Genomic DNA, 15,870 nt, shown 5'->3' on the forward strand with positions numbered 1-15,870 from the left:
CGAGCAGAGGCCTACCCGTGCCATTCCTAGCTTGGGCAATGGCTCGCGAGCGGCGGGCCGTCGGCTACAAGGCAAAACCCCCCCGTGCCGGGCGGCAGCGGCCTGGGAGGGAGTCGAGGGCGGAGACTCGAGTTTACCGCGCGGAAGGAGGCGATGGTAAACCGCTTCCGGAGTTCGACCGAGAAAACTCGACGGATCCGCCACCGGAACGATTGCAGACGGACAGCGGGCCCTTCCGGGAGAGCCGGGTCCGTGGCGTCGCTACGGGTCGGAAACGACCCGACGGCATAAGAAGATGCATCGCCGTGGCGTCGGTTGAGCGCTTCTTACGAGTCAAGCGCTGCTCCGGGCGCTGGGGCTTATACAAGATCAACAGGTCAAACGCAGTCCCTGCCCCCCACACGGGTCGCAGTCCCCATCGGAGGGAGAGCAGGGATTGAATCCCCATTTTACAGATTAGATAACCGAGGCGCAGGGAAGTCGCGATGGACCCGGCGCTCGATAAATGCTTCTGTGGCTACTACTGGCTGGGAGAGATAACTTGTCGACGGCCAAGAGAACTTCGGAGCTGTGATTATATACGTATCGCACCGTTGTAAACCTACTAACTTTGAAGTCAAAGTGCACGTACTCTGGAGAAGTTGCCAACATGTTGGGCCTTAAGCTACAGGAAAGTTGGATGAGAGAGGGGAAGGGGACGGGGAGGGAAAGGGAAGGGGAAGGGGCAGGGAAGGAAGGGGAATGGAAAAGGAAAGGGGAAGAGGGGTGGGTCGTCACTCCTCTGAGCCTTCATTTCTCTGTGGGACAGCCAGCCCGCGTTTCGGGTCAGCCAGGCAGAAATCACTCGCGGAAGCGATGGGAGTTCATTTATTCATTCAATCGTATCTATTGAGTGCTTACTGTGTGCAGAGCACTATACTAAGCGCTTGGAAAGTCCAATTCAGCAAGAAATCGAAACAATCCCTGCCCATAACGGGCTGCGGGTTTCCTCTCTAGGGAATTCCACGCCGCGCTCGGCATCCTCCAGCTCTGCTTTTCTCTCAGACCCGTCACCCTCGTAGACCGTAAGACTTGGCCACCAGGACATTTTCTGGCTACCAAACTTCTGCCTTGCAAAGGTCAAAGCCCTTCCAGCGGTCGAGCAGTGTGTTTCCCCCTAGACTGAACACTCCTTACGGGCAGGGAACGTTTCTGCTAATTCCATCAAGTGACCGTCTCCCAAGCGCTTGGCAGAATGCTCTGCACGTTGTAAGCCATTCGATAAATACCCTCGATTCTATTTATTGTCATTGTTCTTGTCCGTCTCCCCGGATTAGACCGTGAGCCCGTCGAAGGGCAGGGACCGTCTCTATCTGTTACCGATTTGTCCATTCCAAGCGCTTAGTACAGTGCTCTGCACATAGTGAGCGCTCAATAAATACTATTGAATGAATGAATGAAAAGTACCACTGATTGACTGAAAAACAGCAGTGTGACCCAAGTGGAAAGAGCCCGGGGAGCCGGGCTCTAATCCCACTTCCACCACGTGGCTGCTGGGTCGCCTTCACTTCTCTGGGCCTCAGTTTCCTCCTCGGTAAAATGGGGATGCAGTAGCTCTTTTCCCTCCTAGACCGGGAGCTCCATTTGGGACAAGGACAGTCCTGGTTACCCTGTGTCCATTTTAGCATTTAGTAACAATAATGATAATAAGTATAGTATTTCCTAATAATAACGATAATGGTATTTGTTAAGCGCTTTTACTAGGTGTCGAGCACTAAGCGCTGGGGTAGATACAAGGTCATCAAGTTGTCCCACGTGGGGCTCACAGTCTTAATTATAGTATTTCCTAATAATAATAATAACGATAATGGCATTTGTTAAGCGCTTTTACTAGGTGTCGAGCACTAAGTGCTGGGGTAGATACAAGGTCATCAAGTTGTCCCACGTGGGGCTCACAGTCTTAATCCCCATTTTACAGATGAGGTAAATGGGGCACAGAGAAGGCAAGTGACTTGCCCAAAGTCACAGTTGATCAGTGGCGTGCCAGGCGTGCCATAATAATTATTACGGTATTTGTTATGCACTTACAAGCACTGTTCTAAGTGCTTGGATAGAAGGTAATCAAGTTGGACAGAGTCCCTGTCCTACATGGGGCTCAACAGTCACAGTCCCCATTTTCCAGATGAGGTAACTGAGGCCCAGAGAAGTTGAGTGACTTCCCTCACACAGCAGACAAGTGGAGGAGCCGGGATTAGAACCCACGACCTCTGACTCCGAAGCCCGCGGTCTCGCCACTAGGCCATGCTGCTCTACTAAGCGCTGGGGTGGTTACAAGCAAAGTGGTTTGGACCCAGTCCCTGTCCCCTGTGGAGCTCACAGTCTCAATCCCCATTTTGCTGTATTGTACTTTCCAAGCACCGTGCTTAGAACGGCGCTTGGCACAAAGTAAGCGTTTAACAAATACCCTCATCATCCCCCTCATCGTGGCTGGGTGGAAAGAGCCCAGGCCTGGCGGTCAGAGGTCATGGGCTCTAATCCCGGCTCCGCCACTTGTCAGCTGGGTGACTTTGGGCAAGTCACTTCACTTCTCTGGGCCTCAGTGACCTCATCTGGAAAATGGGGATGAAGACCGTGAGCCCCACGTGGGACAACCTGATCGCCCTCTGTTCCCCCCAGCGCTTAGAACGGCGCTTGGCACACAGTAAGCCTTTAACGAATACCAACGTCATCCGTACAGTGCTCTGCACGCAGTAAGCGCTCAATAAATGCGACCGAATGAAATTTACAGATGAGGGAACCGTGGCACAGGGGAGTCAAGTGACTCGGCCAGGGTCACACCGCAGACAAGGGGGCAGAGCCGGGATTAGACATCAAGTCCCTCTGCCTCCCAGGTCCGTGCTCTATCCACTGGGCCACGCTGCTGCTCGCCTGTACTTGCCTGGCAACCTTCTCGCCTGTGCTCCGCCACGCGCCGCGGCCCAGAAGCCCACTTCCCACCCGCAACTCCTTAGTGGGAAGGACGCGGGTCGAAAACAAGAGTCACAGAATTGTAAAGGCTTTGTGATCCATTGGGATTTATTGCATTAAAAGAAAGCAGATTAATTAGGCGGCAGATATGATAAACACAAAAAGAAAATCATTTCGAGTTGGCGACCGGACAGGGGACCAGAAACGAGCGTGAAGCCGTGAGACGGTGATGGGCGCTCAACTCAAAATTAGTGCCGAGCGAAAACGGGTCCCGCCGATCCTAAGAATCCGCACCCCGCTCCCTCCCTCGCCCCGGCTCGTCTGGAGCCGGATGCCCCTATCCCACGGGAGCGGCATCCGACGACGGCAGGGATGTGCCCCCCCTCCCCCCGGTGCCTCCCCGGATTTCCCAAGTGAAAACGGCCTGTCCCGGGGACTACCCGAGAGCTCCCGGCTTTCCGGCCTGACGAGAAATGAAAGGGAAATTCAGGGAAGGACACTTAAAGCCGGGGGCCAGCGCTTCTCACAGGCCTTGGAGCCTGTGTGCTTAGGGCGCAACGTCCTTTTGCTGTCCGCCCCTGGGATAGTAGCGGCCCCGTCATTCCCCCAGGACCATGACCGTGGCTGCCGTGACGCTTCAAAAAAATGACACAGAGGAAAACCGAAAAAGCGCTTCTCATCATCTCCACCCTAGACAGGGGAGCACGTGTGCGTACGTGCGTGCGTGTGTGTGTGTCCGTATAAAAACACACCGAGTACAAAAATTCTCCAATAAACTATATTATTTAGGTTCTTCTCACAGTAGGTATGTCATCGTCGCATTCTCACAGTAGATACGTTACCTCGATAACGACGGGATTCACAAGGGAAAAGGAACTTCCACCGGTGGGAGGTTGATTCCGGGGGAGGGAAAACGGTCACCCACCCAAAAGGGCACACACCCGCACACGCCCGCTCCCCCCTCCCCGAAACACACATACACACAAACGCACGCTCTCTCTCACCCGACGCACAAGCCCCGCTCGCCCCGACCCATCTCGAGAGATGCTCGGACCTATTGTACCTTGCGTTGCCCGGGAGTTGCGAGCGGTACCTTGATTCTTAGGAAGCCCAACCCGGTGGAGTGTGAGGGTTCAGAAGACAGAGCTGTACCTGCATCTCGTCCTCCCTATCCCGAGACCACCGCTAAAGCTTGGAGGGAGGAGAGGCGGAGCGCCAACCCAACGCCGGGGCTGATCCCCGCTTCTCCAAGGCCGCTCCGGCTCCACCGCATCCGTCCCCGCGCCCGGCTCGGGCCGGTAGAGGGGACGCTTTCTCTCTACTGGCCCACGGAGCGACTCGGACCGTCGTCCACCCGACGCCGTGCCCGTCAGCGGACAACAGAGCGACTCCAACTGTCATCCGCCTGACACCGTCACCTGAAGCCAACCGGGGGACTCCGCCAGCGTGGTCAGTTTTCGACGCCGTAAAGCCCCACGCTTCCGGGAAACGATTCCACCGTGAAGACCGAGAACGCGCTCGTCACCTAAGCGGAAGGCCTACCGTAAGGAGAGAGACCACAGAAAGCGAACGGACTTTATTAAGGCCATTTGGAAAAGGAAGAATTCTGCCCGTTTCAAAAGTTCCGTTGGAAAAGCAGCCTAGATCTCCCAGTGCCTAAAGAAATGGGTAGTTGCCGTTCACAGGAACCCCCTCGGGGGAAGGGACTGGGCGGGGAATGAGGTAACTCTCTGACCACCACGTCACGGCGGTTAACGTCCCGGGGGGGGGGGACGAGCGTCCCGACATCTCGGCCTGCTGGCGGGTGGCAGCGGGGCCCAGGCGGCTGCAGGGGTTCTGAGCATTTAAATGCCACTAATATCATCGTTATTACTATCATCATTATTATTGTAGTTTGCCCACCACCGCGCCCCGCCACCCTCTAAGGCGTGGGAGGGTCGCCGCAGCCGGGGCCTGCGGTCTTTCGGGATCCCTTTGGGCAAACGGTGAAGCCGCCTCGGGGACCCCGGGGGAGGAAAGGGGAAGAAAAGTAAAGCATCTAACTACAGCTTCCAGCCGTCAGCCCCGGCCGGCTTCGGCTTTAGGGAGGGCAGCCGGCCCCTCGCCTTGGCCCGGCCGGCCCGAGCGGGCGCCGTCACGACAGCCGAATCCCCGGGCGGCCCTCGACGGGGAGTGGAGACGTCCCGTACCGGGGAAGGGGCGTGGGAGACGGGCCCCAGTGGTTCGGTCGCTACCCTCCCCACTTCCTACCGCTCCTCGGAGGACCCTCCTTTGGGGGAATCAGCAGGTCCGTAAACTCCGGCAGAGTCGCGGAGCCACGTGAAAGGCGAAGACTCGGCTCAAGAACCAGCCGGTACCCTGCCCTCTTGGCCAATGTCTGACGAAACCCGGCAGGTCCCCCGCCGATCCGGGGCCGTTCGGGAATCGGGCCCGTGGGATCTGCCCTGTATTTTTCTTCCCGCTTTGAAGCGGAACCCACCGGCCCCTTCGGCGAGCTCCGGGGGCTTCCGGACTCCTATCTGACCGGCAGAGTTAAGAATCGCGGGTTCACCTGAGAGTCGGCCGAAGGGCCGACTGATATTTCCCTTTGGCACTGAAGCGACGCAAACGATAAGACCCAGCGCGGTCCTAACGGTACGGTACCCACGGGTCGGTTCGGTGGAGCGCGGACACGGCCGCCCGAGCCCAGCCTCGCATCGGAAGTTCCACATTTTCTCTGGGAGGCGAGATCCTCCGGCCCCCCGCCGCGGGACGAAGCGGGGAGCGAAGAAACAGGGAGGGGAAGGGGGGTGGTGACGCCACGTCCACGCTTGCTTCCCAGGGTTGGGGCCGGGGAAGACGTGACCGCGTCTTCCCTACGGGGCCCGGGAATCGAGGCCGCTCGCTCCGGGATCCGCACAGACCCACTCCGCGCGGCCGCCCCCCGAGAGTCCGGGTGACGGACGGATCCATCGGCCCGCGGCAAGCGTCCGCTTCCCGAGCCGTTTCTCCTTTCCCGGATGGCTGGCACGACGCCCGGGCCACACGCCCGCCACGCTCGGGAGAGGCCGCGGGGGAACGGACCGTTCGGAGTCACACCGCTCTACAAGGTCGGCTACCGGGGTGTGCCGGGGAGGGGACGGGGGACGGACCCGCCCTAGCCTCCCGCTCGCTGGCTCGTCCGTGTGCGTTCCATCTCACCCCCCGCGACGACTATCTGGGTAAGGATGCGGGTTTCCGAGACCGACCTGCGGACCCTCGCCTGGATCCGTTCGCTAAATCCCCGGACGGCCAGTGGCGCTGGACCGCCGGCCCTCGGGGTGGAAGCCGGGGTGGCCCGCGAGCCTCGTGGGGGCCTTGTGCGTTGACGGGCTCAGAGGTACTTCTGGTGGCAGGGCGGGACCCCCGCCGGTAAGGCCTTGTGGTGGGAAATGAAGTTTTCAGGAACAACGGGACCAAACTCTGCCAACGCCCTGCGGTTCTCACCGCTTCCCTAGCTCGGCCTGCTTCCGTGGGGGGTGGGGGGGGGGGGGGGGGTCGGGCTCCGTACTCAGTGCACTTTGCAATGAACTGTTCTGTCCTCTAAAAATAAAGAAACTCATTCACGATCGGAACTAAGGAACATCTGGCTACAGGAATTCATAAAATTAATCGTTTTTGATGCAACATGATTTTTAAGGAATAAATAGAGGGGTGGTTGTTTTTTGCTTTTTTTGGGGGGGGTGGGAGAGGAGAGGGCGGAAGGTTTCGCGGTGGGGAAGGGGAGGTTAGTCAAGCCTCTCCTGACACTAATTTCCGCTCCATACCCTAATGGGTCACGGGACCCAAAATAAAAAAAAAAAAAACCCAACCGCTCGCACTCGCTCCGAGTCCTAACAACGGGAGTCTGCTGCGGCTCCCGGCACGACTCGAGTCCTGGCTTAAATCAGCCCCTCGCTGGGAACGCCATAATCTTTGAAAGTGCTGAAAACGCTGGCATCTCCCTGCTAATTTCGTCTCCCTACAATCACATTTTCCCAGACGGACCAAAATCATCGTCTTCTCCGTACTTTCCATTCTAGGCATCTGTGTAAGTATTTGACGTTAATGGCACTTTAATCGCGAAATGTTCGGGTGTTGTCGGCCACCTCTGGCTCCGCTCTTTCCGGGCAACCCGCCTTCCGCCAACCCTAGGGCTCCGCGGTCCGCGCGGAGGCGCAGGTTTCTCGTCTGGCGTGAGGAAATCGGACCCAAGGGCCCGAAGCCGACCCGGCGGCCGGCCCGGGGGCGCCCGGCCCCGGCTTTCCGAACGGGGCGGAGGTGGCCATCCGAGCCGGATCGCGTGCCCCCCGCCCCCGGAGCCAACGGGCCGCCCTTTTCCGTCCCCCCCTCCTCACAGCACCGAGGGAGGAAGCGGACTTCTCCCGAGCCCGCTCACTCTGCCGTCACCCCACGCTCCATCACAAAATCACCTGCAGAAAAGAAATCGGGTCCGGGTCACCGCCACCGCCGCCTCCTCCTCCTCCTCTTTCCCCGCCCCCGCCGAACCTCTGGCTCTTCAGTCTGTTCGGTTTCACCCGAGGGCACGGACCTTCCCCCCCCCCCCCCCCCCCCAGTCCTTCCCGAGTCGCCGGGGCCCGGAGGGGTCCGAGCCACTTTCCGGCCCGCCGGCGAGAATGGACAATCCCTCCCCTTCGAAGCCGCAGTCGCCGCGAGAAAGGAGCCCGCCGGAAGCGTCTACTGTTTGGAAGGGAACGGGGCGGCCCCGAAGGGATCGACCTCTCCCGCCGGGGCCGGGGGCTGGGGCTGAGGGGGCGGGACGCCCCGAACCACCAACTCCGTGAAGGGCACCGCCCCGAAGTCGTCCGTCTTCGACCCGTCGGCCCCGAGGAACGGCCCGTGCAGGGAGCTGGGCCTCGGCCTCCCGGGGGGGCCCGCGGCCCCGGGCTCGGGCCGGTGGTCGGCCAGGCCCGGGTAGGAGGGGTGGCGCGCCAGGTCCGGCGGGTGGAAGGGCTTGGCGCCGAAGGGGTCCAGGGGGCTCTCCTCGGCCGCCAGGGGCCGGCCTCGGTCCTTGCCGTCGCTCAGGGCCACGCCGATGTTCTCCTTGGAGTCCGATATGGTCAGGAACTCGTTGCTGCTTTGGGAGTCTCGCCGGCCGACCTTCTTGTGCCTCCGGGCCCTCTCCGGCGTGCGGTAGGAGGGTTTGGGGGTCTTCCTGGCGCTCGTCGGGGTGCCGTGGTGCCGCTTCCCGTTGCTCTTGGCCGCCTCCTGTTTGTGGCGCCTCTGGCGGGAGGTCAGCTTCTGCAGGCTGCGCTGCTTGGCCCTCGGCTGCGGGCCGCCGGCGATCTCCTCGAACGGCACCAGCCCGAAGAGGTCCTCTCTGCTCTCGTTCTGCCCGGCGGAGGCGGGCAGGGGCCAGAAGGGGGTGCACCCGAACACGTCCACGCCGCGCGGGCGGGCGGGCGGGCTCTGGGCCTCGGGCCCCGCCGCCCGGCAGTCCCGGGGCGCCGCCTTCCTGCTGAAAGGAGCCTTCGTGAACACGTCGAATTCATCCGGCTCGGGGCTGACCCTCGGGAAGGCGGCCTCGAGGGGGAAATCCCGCTCGCCCTTCTCCCTCTGCCGCGGCTGCCGGACCCGCAGCGCCGAGAACGGGACGGCCCCGAACACGTCCACCTCCGGCCCCGGGGCGGGCGGGGGGTGGGGGCGGGCGGAGGGGGCGACGCCGGGGCCCCCGTCCCCCCCGCCGCCGGATCTCGCCCCGTATCCGCCGCGGTCGGGGCCCAGCTCCGCGTACGTGCCCTTGAGGCGGTCGGAGTCCGAATCGGAGCTGTGTTTGTCCTCCTCTTCCTCCTCCTCCTCCTCCTCCTCCTCCTCCTCCTCTTCCGAGTCCATGAGGAGGGGTCTGTGCCCCAAGTTCTCCGGCTCGGTGTCCTCGTCGTTGAAGTCTCCCGCTTCCCCCCGGAGCGCTCCTTCGTCCTGCTCCTCGTCTTCGCTGCTCTTGGGGGAGGGGGGGTCCGACTCGAAGTCGCTCTCCGACTCGTCGCCGCCCTTCTGCGTCCGCCCGGGGGCCGGGCGGATTTCCGCCGTTCTCTTTCCGGCCCGGGGATCGCGGGGCTCCCGATCGGCTGGGCTGCCCTCCGGGGGGGTCCCTACGCTACTGTCTTGGCTGCTGGGTGACTGTTCGGCTTTCTTTTCGGGAGAACCTGTAGGTCCAAAGAGAAGTTAATAAGAGCGTTTCAAACACTGCTCTACCTCCGGGGTCGACCCTGAGAGGGCTGAGGGACTCTTACTGACACATTCCTCGAGAGAGGAAAAAAGGGAGCTCCCTTGGCTCAATCCAGAAGGGTTTCTTAAGTCTGGCAGTCAGGGGGATGCTTATTTGGCCAGAAAGACAGACAGACCGGCAGGCAGACGCGGCGACGGACCGTAAGCTCCCTCTAGACTGTGAATTCGTGGTGGGCAGGGAATGTGTGTTTATCGTTATACTGTATTCTCCCGAGCACTCTGTACGATGCCCTGCACACAGCGCTCAGTAAGTACGACTGAATTGAATAACCCTCTTCTTTGAGCACTATTTCCTCCAAAGTGTAGCAGAACACCTCCCCGCCACGCTTCTTTGCAGGATCCCGGCCGACTTGAATAGAGCGATCGGAGACGCCGTCACCAGGCCTCACACCAGTCTCTCTGGGGACCCCTTGCTCGTCCCCTCCCCAGCCTGGAACTCCTTCCTACTTCGTATCCGGGAGTCCACCACTCTTCCCGTCATCAAAGCTCTTCTAAAAATCACTCTCCAGGAGGCCCGCCCGGGCTAAAAAATTAAAACCAACCTCCCCCCTATTTCTCCCTATTACCCCCACGTCGACATTTCCAGTTCACCCAAGCACCTGAGCCCCCAACCCGAAACACTTCGGTACTTACTCCACACCACGGAACATCTCTAAAGCTCTTTTAAGTCTTACTCCTCCCTACTTCTAATTGACTCGCGAGCCCGTCGCCCCACTGACATCCTTGAGGGTAGAGATCGTGCCTGCTGACTCTGACGTCTGCCTCGTGCCCGTCTCCCCCCTCTAGACTGTGAGCTCGTCGTGGGCAGGGAAAGTATCTGCGTATTGTTGTACTGCACTCTCCCAAGTGCTTAGTACATTGCTCTGCACACAATAAGCACTCAATAAATCCAATTGAATGAACTCTCCTGTACTCATCTAAAGGCACAGCACGACACTCTGCACAGCATAAGCACTCAAGTCCTACCGACTGGCGATTCTTTTAGCAGTAGTATTCATTTTAGTAGAGCTAATGACAGATTTCTAGTATTTGAGCCAAAGGTGCCTTTTTGCTAAATTGCCCTTTTTTACGGTATTTATTAGGGGCTTACTATGAGCCAGGCACAGCACTAAGGCCCGGAATCTAATCAGCTTGGACACAATCCACGACTCACATGGGGCTCACAGTCTTAATCACCATTTTACGAAGGAAGTACCTGAGGCACGGAAAATTTAGGTGACCTTCCCAAGGTCACATAAAAGAGAAGTGGCAGAGCCAGGACTAGAACCCAGGTCCTTCTGGCCCCTAGATCCCCTTTTTCATGTAACTGCCAATCACGGGCTGGGCGGAAGCCCGCGCAGAAGCTTCCAGTTCTAGTCTAGTATCCGTGAAGCCCGGTTTACAGTAATAAGTTTCTCTCAAAAATCATCATAGGTCAATCGCATTTCCTGAGCACTTATTGTGCACAGGGCACTGTACTAAGCGGTTGGGAGAGCAGAATACAACAGACACGTTCCCTACCCACAAACATGTATCTCACTTCTGTAAATGATGCTCTTATCTACTTCGCAGAGGCTGTTGGAATCTTCAAAGTCTTAACTGGGAGTTAAACAGCTAAGAGGAGCAAAACCATCCCAATCACCAGGCTTCTGGATTTCCTTAGACTGGAAGTTCCTTTACCCTGAATCTGCGCAAGCTCTTAGCACAATGTTCTGCCCACAGAAAGCGCTCAATAAACACCACTGACTGATTCCCTGACTCTGGTCCAGCAACAGCCAGGGAGCTGAAGAACAGGGAAACGCAAAATTAATGGGACAGGATGAATGCAGGGGTTTCCAAAACAGTGGATCACCTGGGAGTACTGAAGTCACCCCCTGGATGAGCACTTATTTAAAAAAAGAATATCGCTGTGAAAGAGCGAAAATGAAAACAGGAATGTTTCATGACTGGCTTTTACACGGGAATGGTTTTTCAAAATATTCAGTTGAATCAAACATGCTTGATTCATTCTTTATTAACCCACGGTATGTATTGAGCACTTACTGTGTGCAGGGCACTGCAAACATGTTCCCTGCCCACAAGGAGCTAATGGTCCAGAAGAGGAGCTTATACAATTTCAGTCAACTAAAATTGATGTATCCTATTATAAAATCCCACGAGGGTCAAAATCAGGGGCCTAGCCCAGCCTGAGCTGGACCCAGGTTGGACCCAAGTCTGCCCGGGCTAGCTGGGTTTACCCTCACTTTTGAGAGGAAAGAGGGTGCGGACTAGTGACGCCTAGAATTTGCAACCTCGCAAGTCTAAGGGCCTCTTAGTAGGGTCTAGGGAGTCACTCCCGAAGACCCCTGGTCAGGGTTGGGAGACGGAGGAGGAGGAGGAAGGAGGGAAGAGGAAGAAGGAGAAGCCAAGGACGCTAGGCCTTGACGTGAACCCACGAGCCAGGGTTTGGGCTGTGTAGCAAGGTTGTGGCTTGCCGAATGACAATAGGGAGGTAGGGAAGTCCCTATTGATTTGGACAGTCCTCGATTCGGAAATTTCTTTCACATCCTCATTTTGTGGTGGTCTGTGGACTATGGACAAATGGGAAACCACCGCATTTTGAAAGGTTTGGGGCAAATACTTGACAAAATCCACATCTAGAACGACGGAGGGGTTTTAGGTGATTTTGATGAACTCACTACCCCATCTGGGACTTGTGGTAATTTGGATCTGGTCACGCTCTGCTTACACTGAAGCCGACAGCCCAGGGCAAGTTAAGTACGATGCCACAAAGGTAAAAGACCTATGGTTCACTATCCACTTGCGGGTGTCAGGGTTGACAACGCTTTGGAAGATGAGAAGACGATTCCAAATATCCTGGAAAAATTGAGAAAATGATGCTACAAAATCAGAACGGTGGGGCAAGTGCCAGGTAGTGCACGTAGAAATAAAAATCGGAAACACAAATCCAAAGGGGGGGGCGGGGGGGGGACTTGGCTAGATAGGTACAAAAGAACTGCCAAAAAAGGATCTGGGGGATAAAACACGGTCCACCACACGCTGAATGTCAACTCAGCTAATAGATACCAAAAAACCAACATGGCAGATGGGCAAACGTGACCCTGGAATCTAGCCAAAGAAATGAGCCGGCTAAGAATTGGGAACCAATCCTTCTGCTACCCTTGGCACTGGTCACCTCTTTGCAGGAGTTCTGGGTCTGGATTTGGTCTTTGCCCAGTTATCATTTTTATCATTCTTCGTTGGACCCATCCTTACCTGATAATGGAAAAATAGATCCCGAGAGGAGAGATTAAACAGAATCAGGGTTGCTTGGCCTAAAGAAAAGGAGTGTCTTAGTCTCCTGATTCTCATTCCATTGAGAAGTACATTTCAGAAAAATGAAAATGAATGCCTTTGGGGGGCGGAGGGCCGGGGGGAGAGACACCAAGGTCCTAATCAATTCCAATAGCAAAATTATTTGCTCTTGGCTTTAAATCATCGAAGGTATTTATTGAGCACTTTGTGCAGAGCACTGTACTAAGCACTTGGGAGGGTATTATGATAATAACAATACTATTTGTTAAGCATTTACTACATGCCAAGCAATGTACTAAGCACTGGGATAGATGAGAAGCAGCATGGCCTAGTGGAAAGAGCACGGGCCTGAGAGTCAGAGGAAATGGGTTCTAATCCCAGCTCCGCACTTGTCTAGCAGGTGTGACTTTAGGCAAGTGAGCCTCGAGTTACCTCATTTATGAAATGGGGAGCAAGACTGTGAGCCCTATGTGAGGCAGGGACTGCGTCCAACTTAATCATCTTGCATCTACCCCAGCACTTACTACAGTGCCTGGCACAGAGTAGGTGCTTAACAAATTCCACCTAAAAAACAGAGATATTCAGATCCCAAATGGGGCTCACAGTCTAAGTGGCAGGGATTCCTCATTTTGAAGATGAGAAGACTGAGGCCCAGAGAAGTTAAATGACTTGCCCAAGGATTGCAGAGCTGGGATTAGTACCCAAGTCCCTCTGACTCCCAGGCCCTTTCCACTAGGTCACGACTGGCAGATGTGAACCCCGCCCACACAGACCTTACATTCTCCAGGGGAAGAATCTTGACAAAAGATTCATTTTTAAAGATCAACTAATCTTCTCAAATGTTCAACTGTCTCAATAAATATTTCATCTAGAGACATTTAGCTCAAACTGAAGAAATCCATTGTTAGTGAGCTGCTCGGAAGCCTACCCTTATCAGGTTTGCCTCTTTGAGAGGACAGCTGTCACACAGGTGGGACATCTTTAATCGGAGAAGACGATCCTAGCGCTCAAGGAAATCTTCAGTTTGTCATTCTTTTCCTAGGCATCAGATTAAAGAAGATGAATAGTGGTAACTGCTTGACTGATTACACGCCTTCTATTGGTTCATCATTCAGGAGATGCTGGGAGGAAGGGGGAAGGCTTTAAAGTTTAGGTTTGTTTTTTGAATTGGCAACATATTGCTGCCATCATTCATGGCAATTCTCCACGTCAAGCCCGCAGGTTAGGGGAAATTGCTACTGTTTCTCTGATGACAGGTCAAACAGCAGCAGCTGTGCATTGCAAGAGATTTCTATTTTCCACCGACTTTTGTGACTGGTTAAAAATGGTTTTACTCCTTTTAAATTTTGCTAGGGTTGGGGGGGCGGGTGTTGGTTCAAGACCTATGACCATAACTTTCCAAGGTTCTATGCACCCAGCAAAACAGGCAGAGTTTGGTGGCTTGGAGTAAGAGCTCTTGATCTTTTAAGGGAATCAGCATGGCTCAGTGGCTAGAGCACGGGCCTGGGAGTCAGAGGGACCTGAGTTTTAATCCCAGCTTCACTACTCATCTGTTGTATGACCCTGGGCAAGTCATTTTACTTCTCTGGGCCTCAGTTATCTCATCTGTAAAATGGGGATTAAGAATGGGAGCCTCATGTGACACAGGGATTGGATCCAACCTGATTAGCTTGTATCTACCCCAACGCTTACAACAGTGCTAGGCACATAGTAAAAGCTTAACAAGCACCATTATTATTACTACCATTTAGTACTGGAGAGCGAGAAGCCTGGAAATATGAACTTGACCGTAATGAGCAATTCACTGCAAAAACAGTGTCACAGAACCAGGCAATTGCATGCTAAGAACAGTGTGGCCTAATGAAAACAGCAAGGGCCTGGGAGAAGTACCTGGGTTCTAATCGTGGCTCCGCCACTTGTCCGCTGTGTAACCTTGAGCAAGTCACTTAACTTCTCTGTGCCTCAGTTACCTCATCTGTAAAATGGGGATTAAGGCTGTGAGCCCTTTGTGGGATAGGGACTATGTCCCACCTGATCAGCTTGTACCTACTCCAGCGCTTAGTACAGTGGCTGGTACATAGTAAGCGCTTAAATACCATGGGAAAAAAATCCAAATTACCAAATTGCTGCCCAACCACCATCATCCTGGACTTTAAACAATCCCCCTAAAAGCAATTCTCTTTTCCCAAGTGTTGTGTGTTTGTGTGAACAGTCACCTATCTTTAAGTCAACCCCTTGGGTGACAAACACATACCCAGATAGATGGAGCTTTCTGGGATATTTTATTTAACATTTCTACTATGTAATTGGCATTTTCTCATTATTTTGTCTATCATACTTCGGCTTTACCAGGATCAAAAGCATTCCCTGAGTGTCTAGTAGGTACAAACCATAGTTGTTTAATAATGATAATAATAATGGTTTTCCTCACCCTCATTTCTCTAGCTAAGCCCTCCTTTCTATACCGCAGGAAATGTAAGCATTTTAACAGAGTGGTTCCACTGCAATGATATACTTCACGCTCGGAAACGGAGCGTGAAATAATGTGCTTATTTCCCTCGTGTACCCCTATTCCAAATCATGAACCAAATTCCAGATGGCAAAGGCGGCTATGAGTTGGATGTCCTGTCTAGCCACCCGACTGCCTCTTGGGCCTAAATCATTAATTCTGGGTCTTGATGTCACTGTCTGTAAAATGGGAATAGACTGGATGTCAAGTTTGTGGAGCGTTTTCAGAAGCACGGGGAACATGTACATTAGTACACGTACATTACTACTGAAATAAAATACTTTTAAAAGTCAAGTTTAATATTTATGCTTCTTGCCATCTTCTATGTCCAAAAGTACATCCCTCTACGTGCATGCCAGAAGAACACTGTAGTTCCTGCTTTCGAAGAAGCACAGTCTAGGGGAAGGAGCACCTCTGATATTTTAACATATTCATTACTATAATTTTTTATATATTAATGTCCATCTCCGGCTCTAGATTGCAAGCTCTCTGTGGGCAGGGAATGTGTCTGTTACATTGTACTCTTCCAAGCACTTCGCACAGTGCTCTGCACACAGTAAGCCGCTCAAATACCACTGCTTGATTATAAATTTTCTAGAACAGATATTGTGAATTCATGAGGTGTGTCTAGCGTCTCAGCCACTCCGCTTCCAAATTTTATACGGTCTACCCCCGGTCGGAATCCGGTTGCGCGATACAGTGTTCTGCGTTCCGTTGTAGCAATGGGAAGCTTCGAGGAACTGTACACTGGTTGAATCAAACCTCGTGGGCCGGGACGGCTTATTCAACAGCCTAACTTCCCTGTAATAGTCCATTATGGGCCTCTCTCATCTGTGAAATTACCCAAACCCTTCTTGAACGTATTAATGATAAAAACCGCAGCATTTGTTAAGCACTTA

At 54.7% G+C, this 15,870-nt stretch overlaps 1 protein-coding gene across 1 annotated transcript in view; it reads right to left on the reverse strand.

Moving 5' to 3' along the window:
- Window positions 1-7,510: 7,510 nt before the first annotated feature.
- BMP2K (BMP2 inducible kinase) overlaps window positions 7,511-15,870 on the reverse strand; it is a 95,385-nt gene continuing 87,025 nt past the window's right edge. Inside the window, exon 16 of the mRNA XM_029074170.1 lies at window positions 7,511-9,107. Within this exon, the coding sequence (XP_028930003.1) occupies window positions 7,642-9,107 (1,466 nt within the window). The 3' untranslated portion in view covers window positions 7,511-7,641. The remainder of the gene's footprint in view (window positions 9,108-15,870) is intronic.

The sequence above is a fragment of the Ornithorhynchus anatinus genome, chromosome 10 (genome assembly GCF_004115215.2).
Source record: "Ornithorhynchus anatinus isolate Pmale09 chromosome 10, mOrnAna1.pri.v4, whole genome shotgun sequence".
Taxonomy (NCBI): domain Eukaryota; kingdom Metazoa; phylum Chordata; class Mammalia; order Monotremata; family Ornithorhynchidae; genus Ornithorhynchus; species Ornithorhynchus anatinus.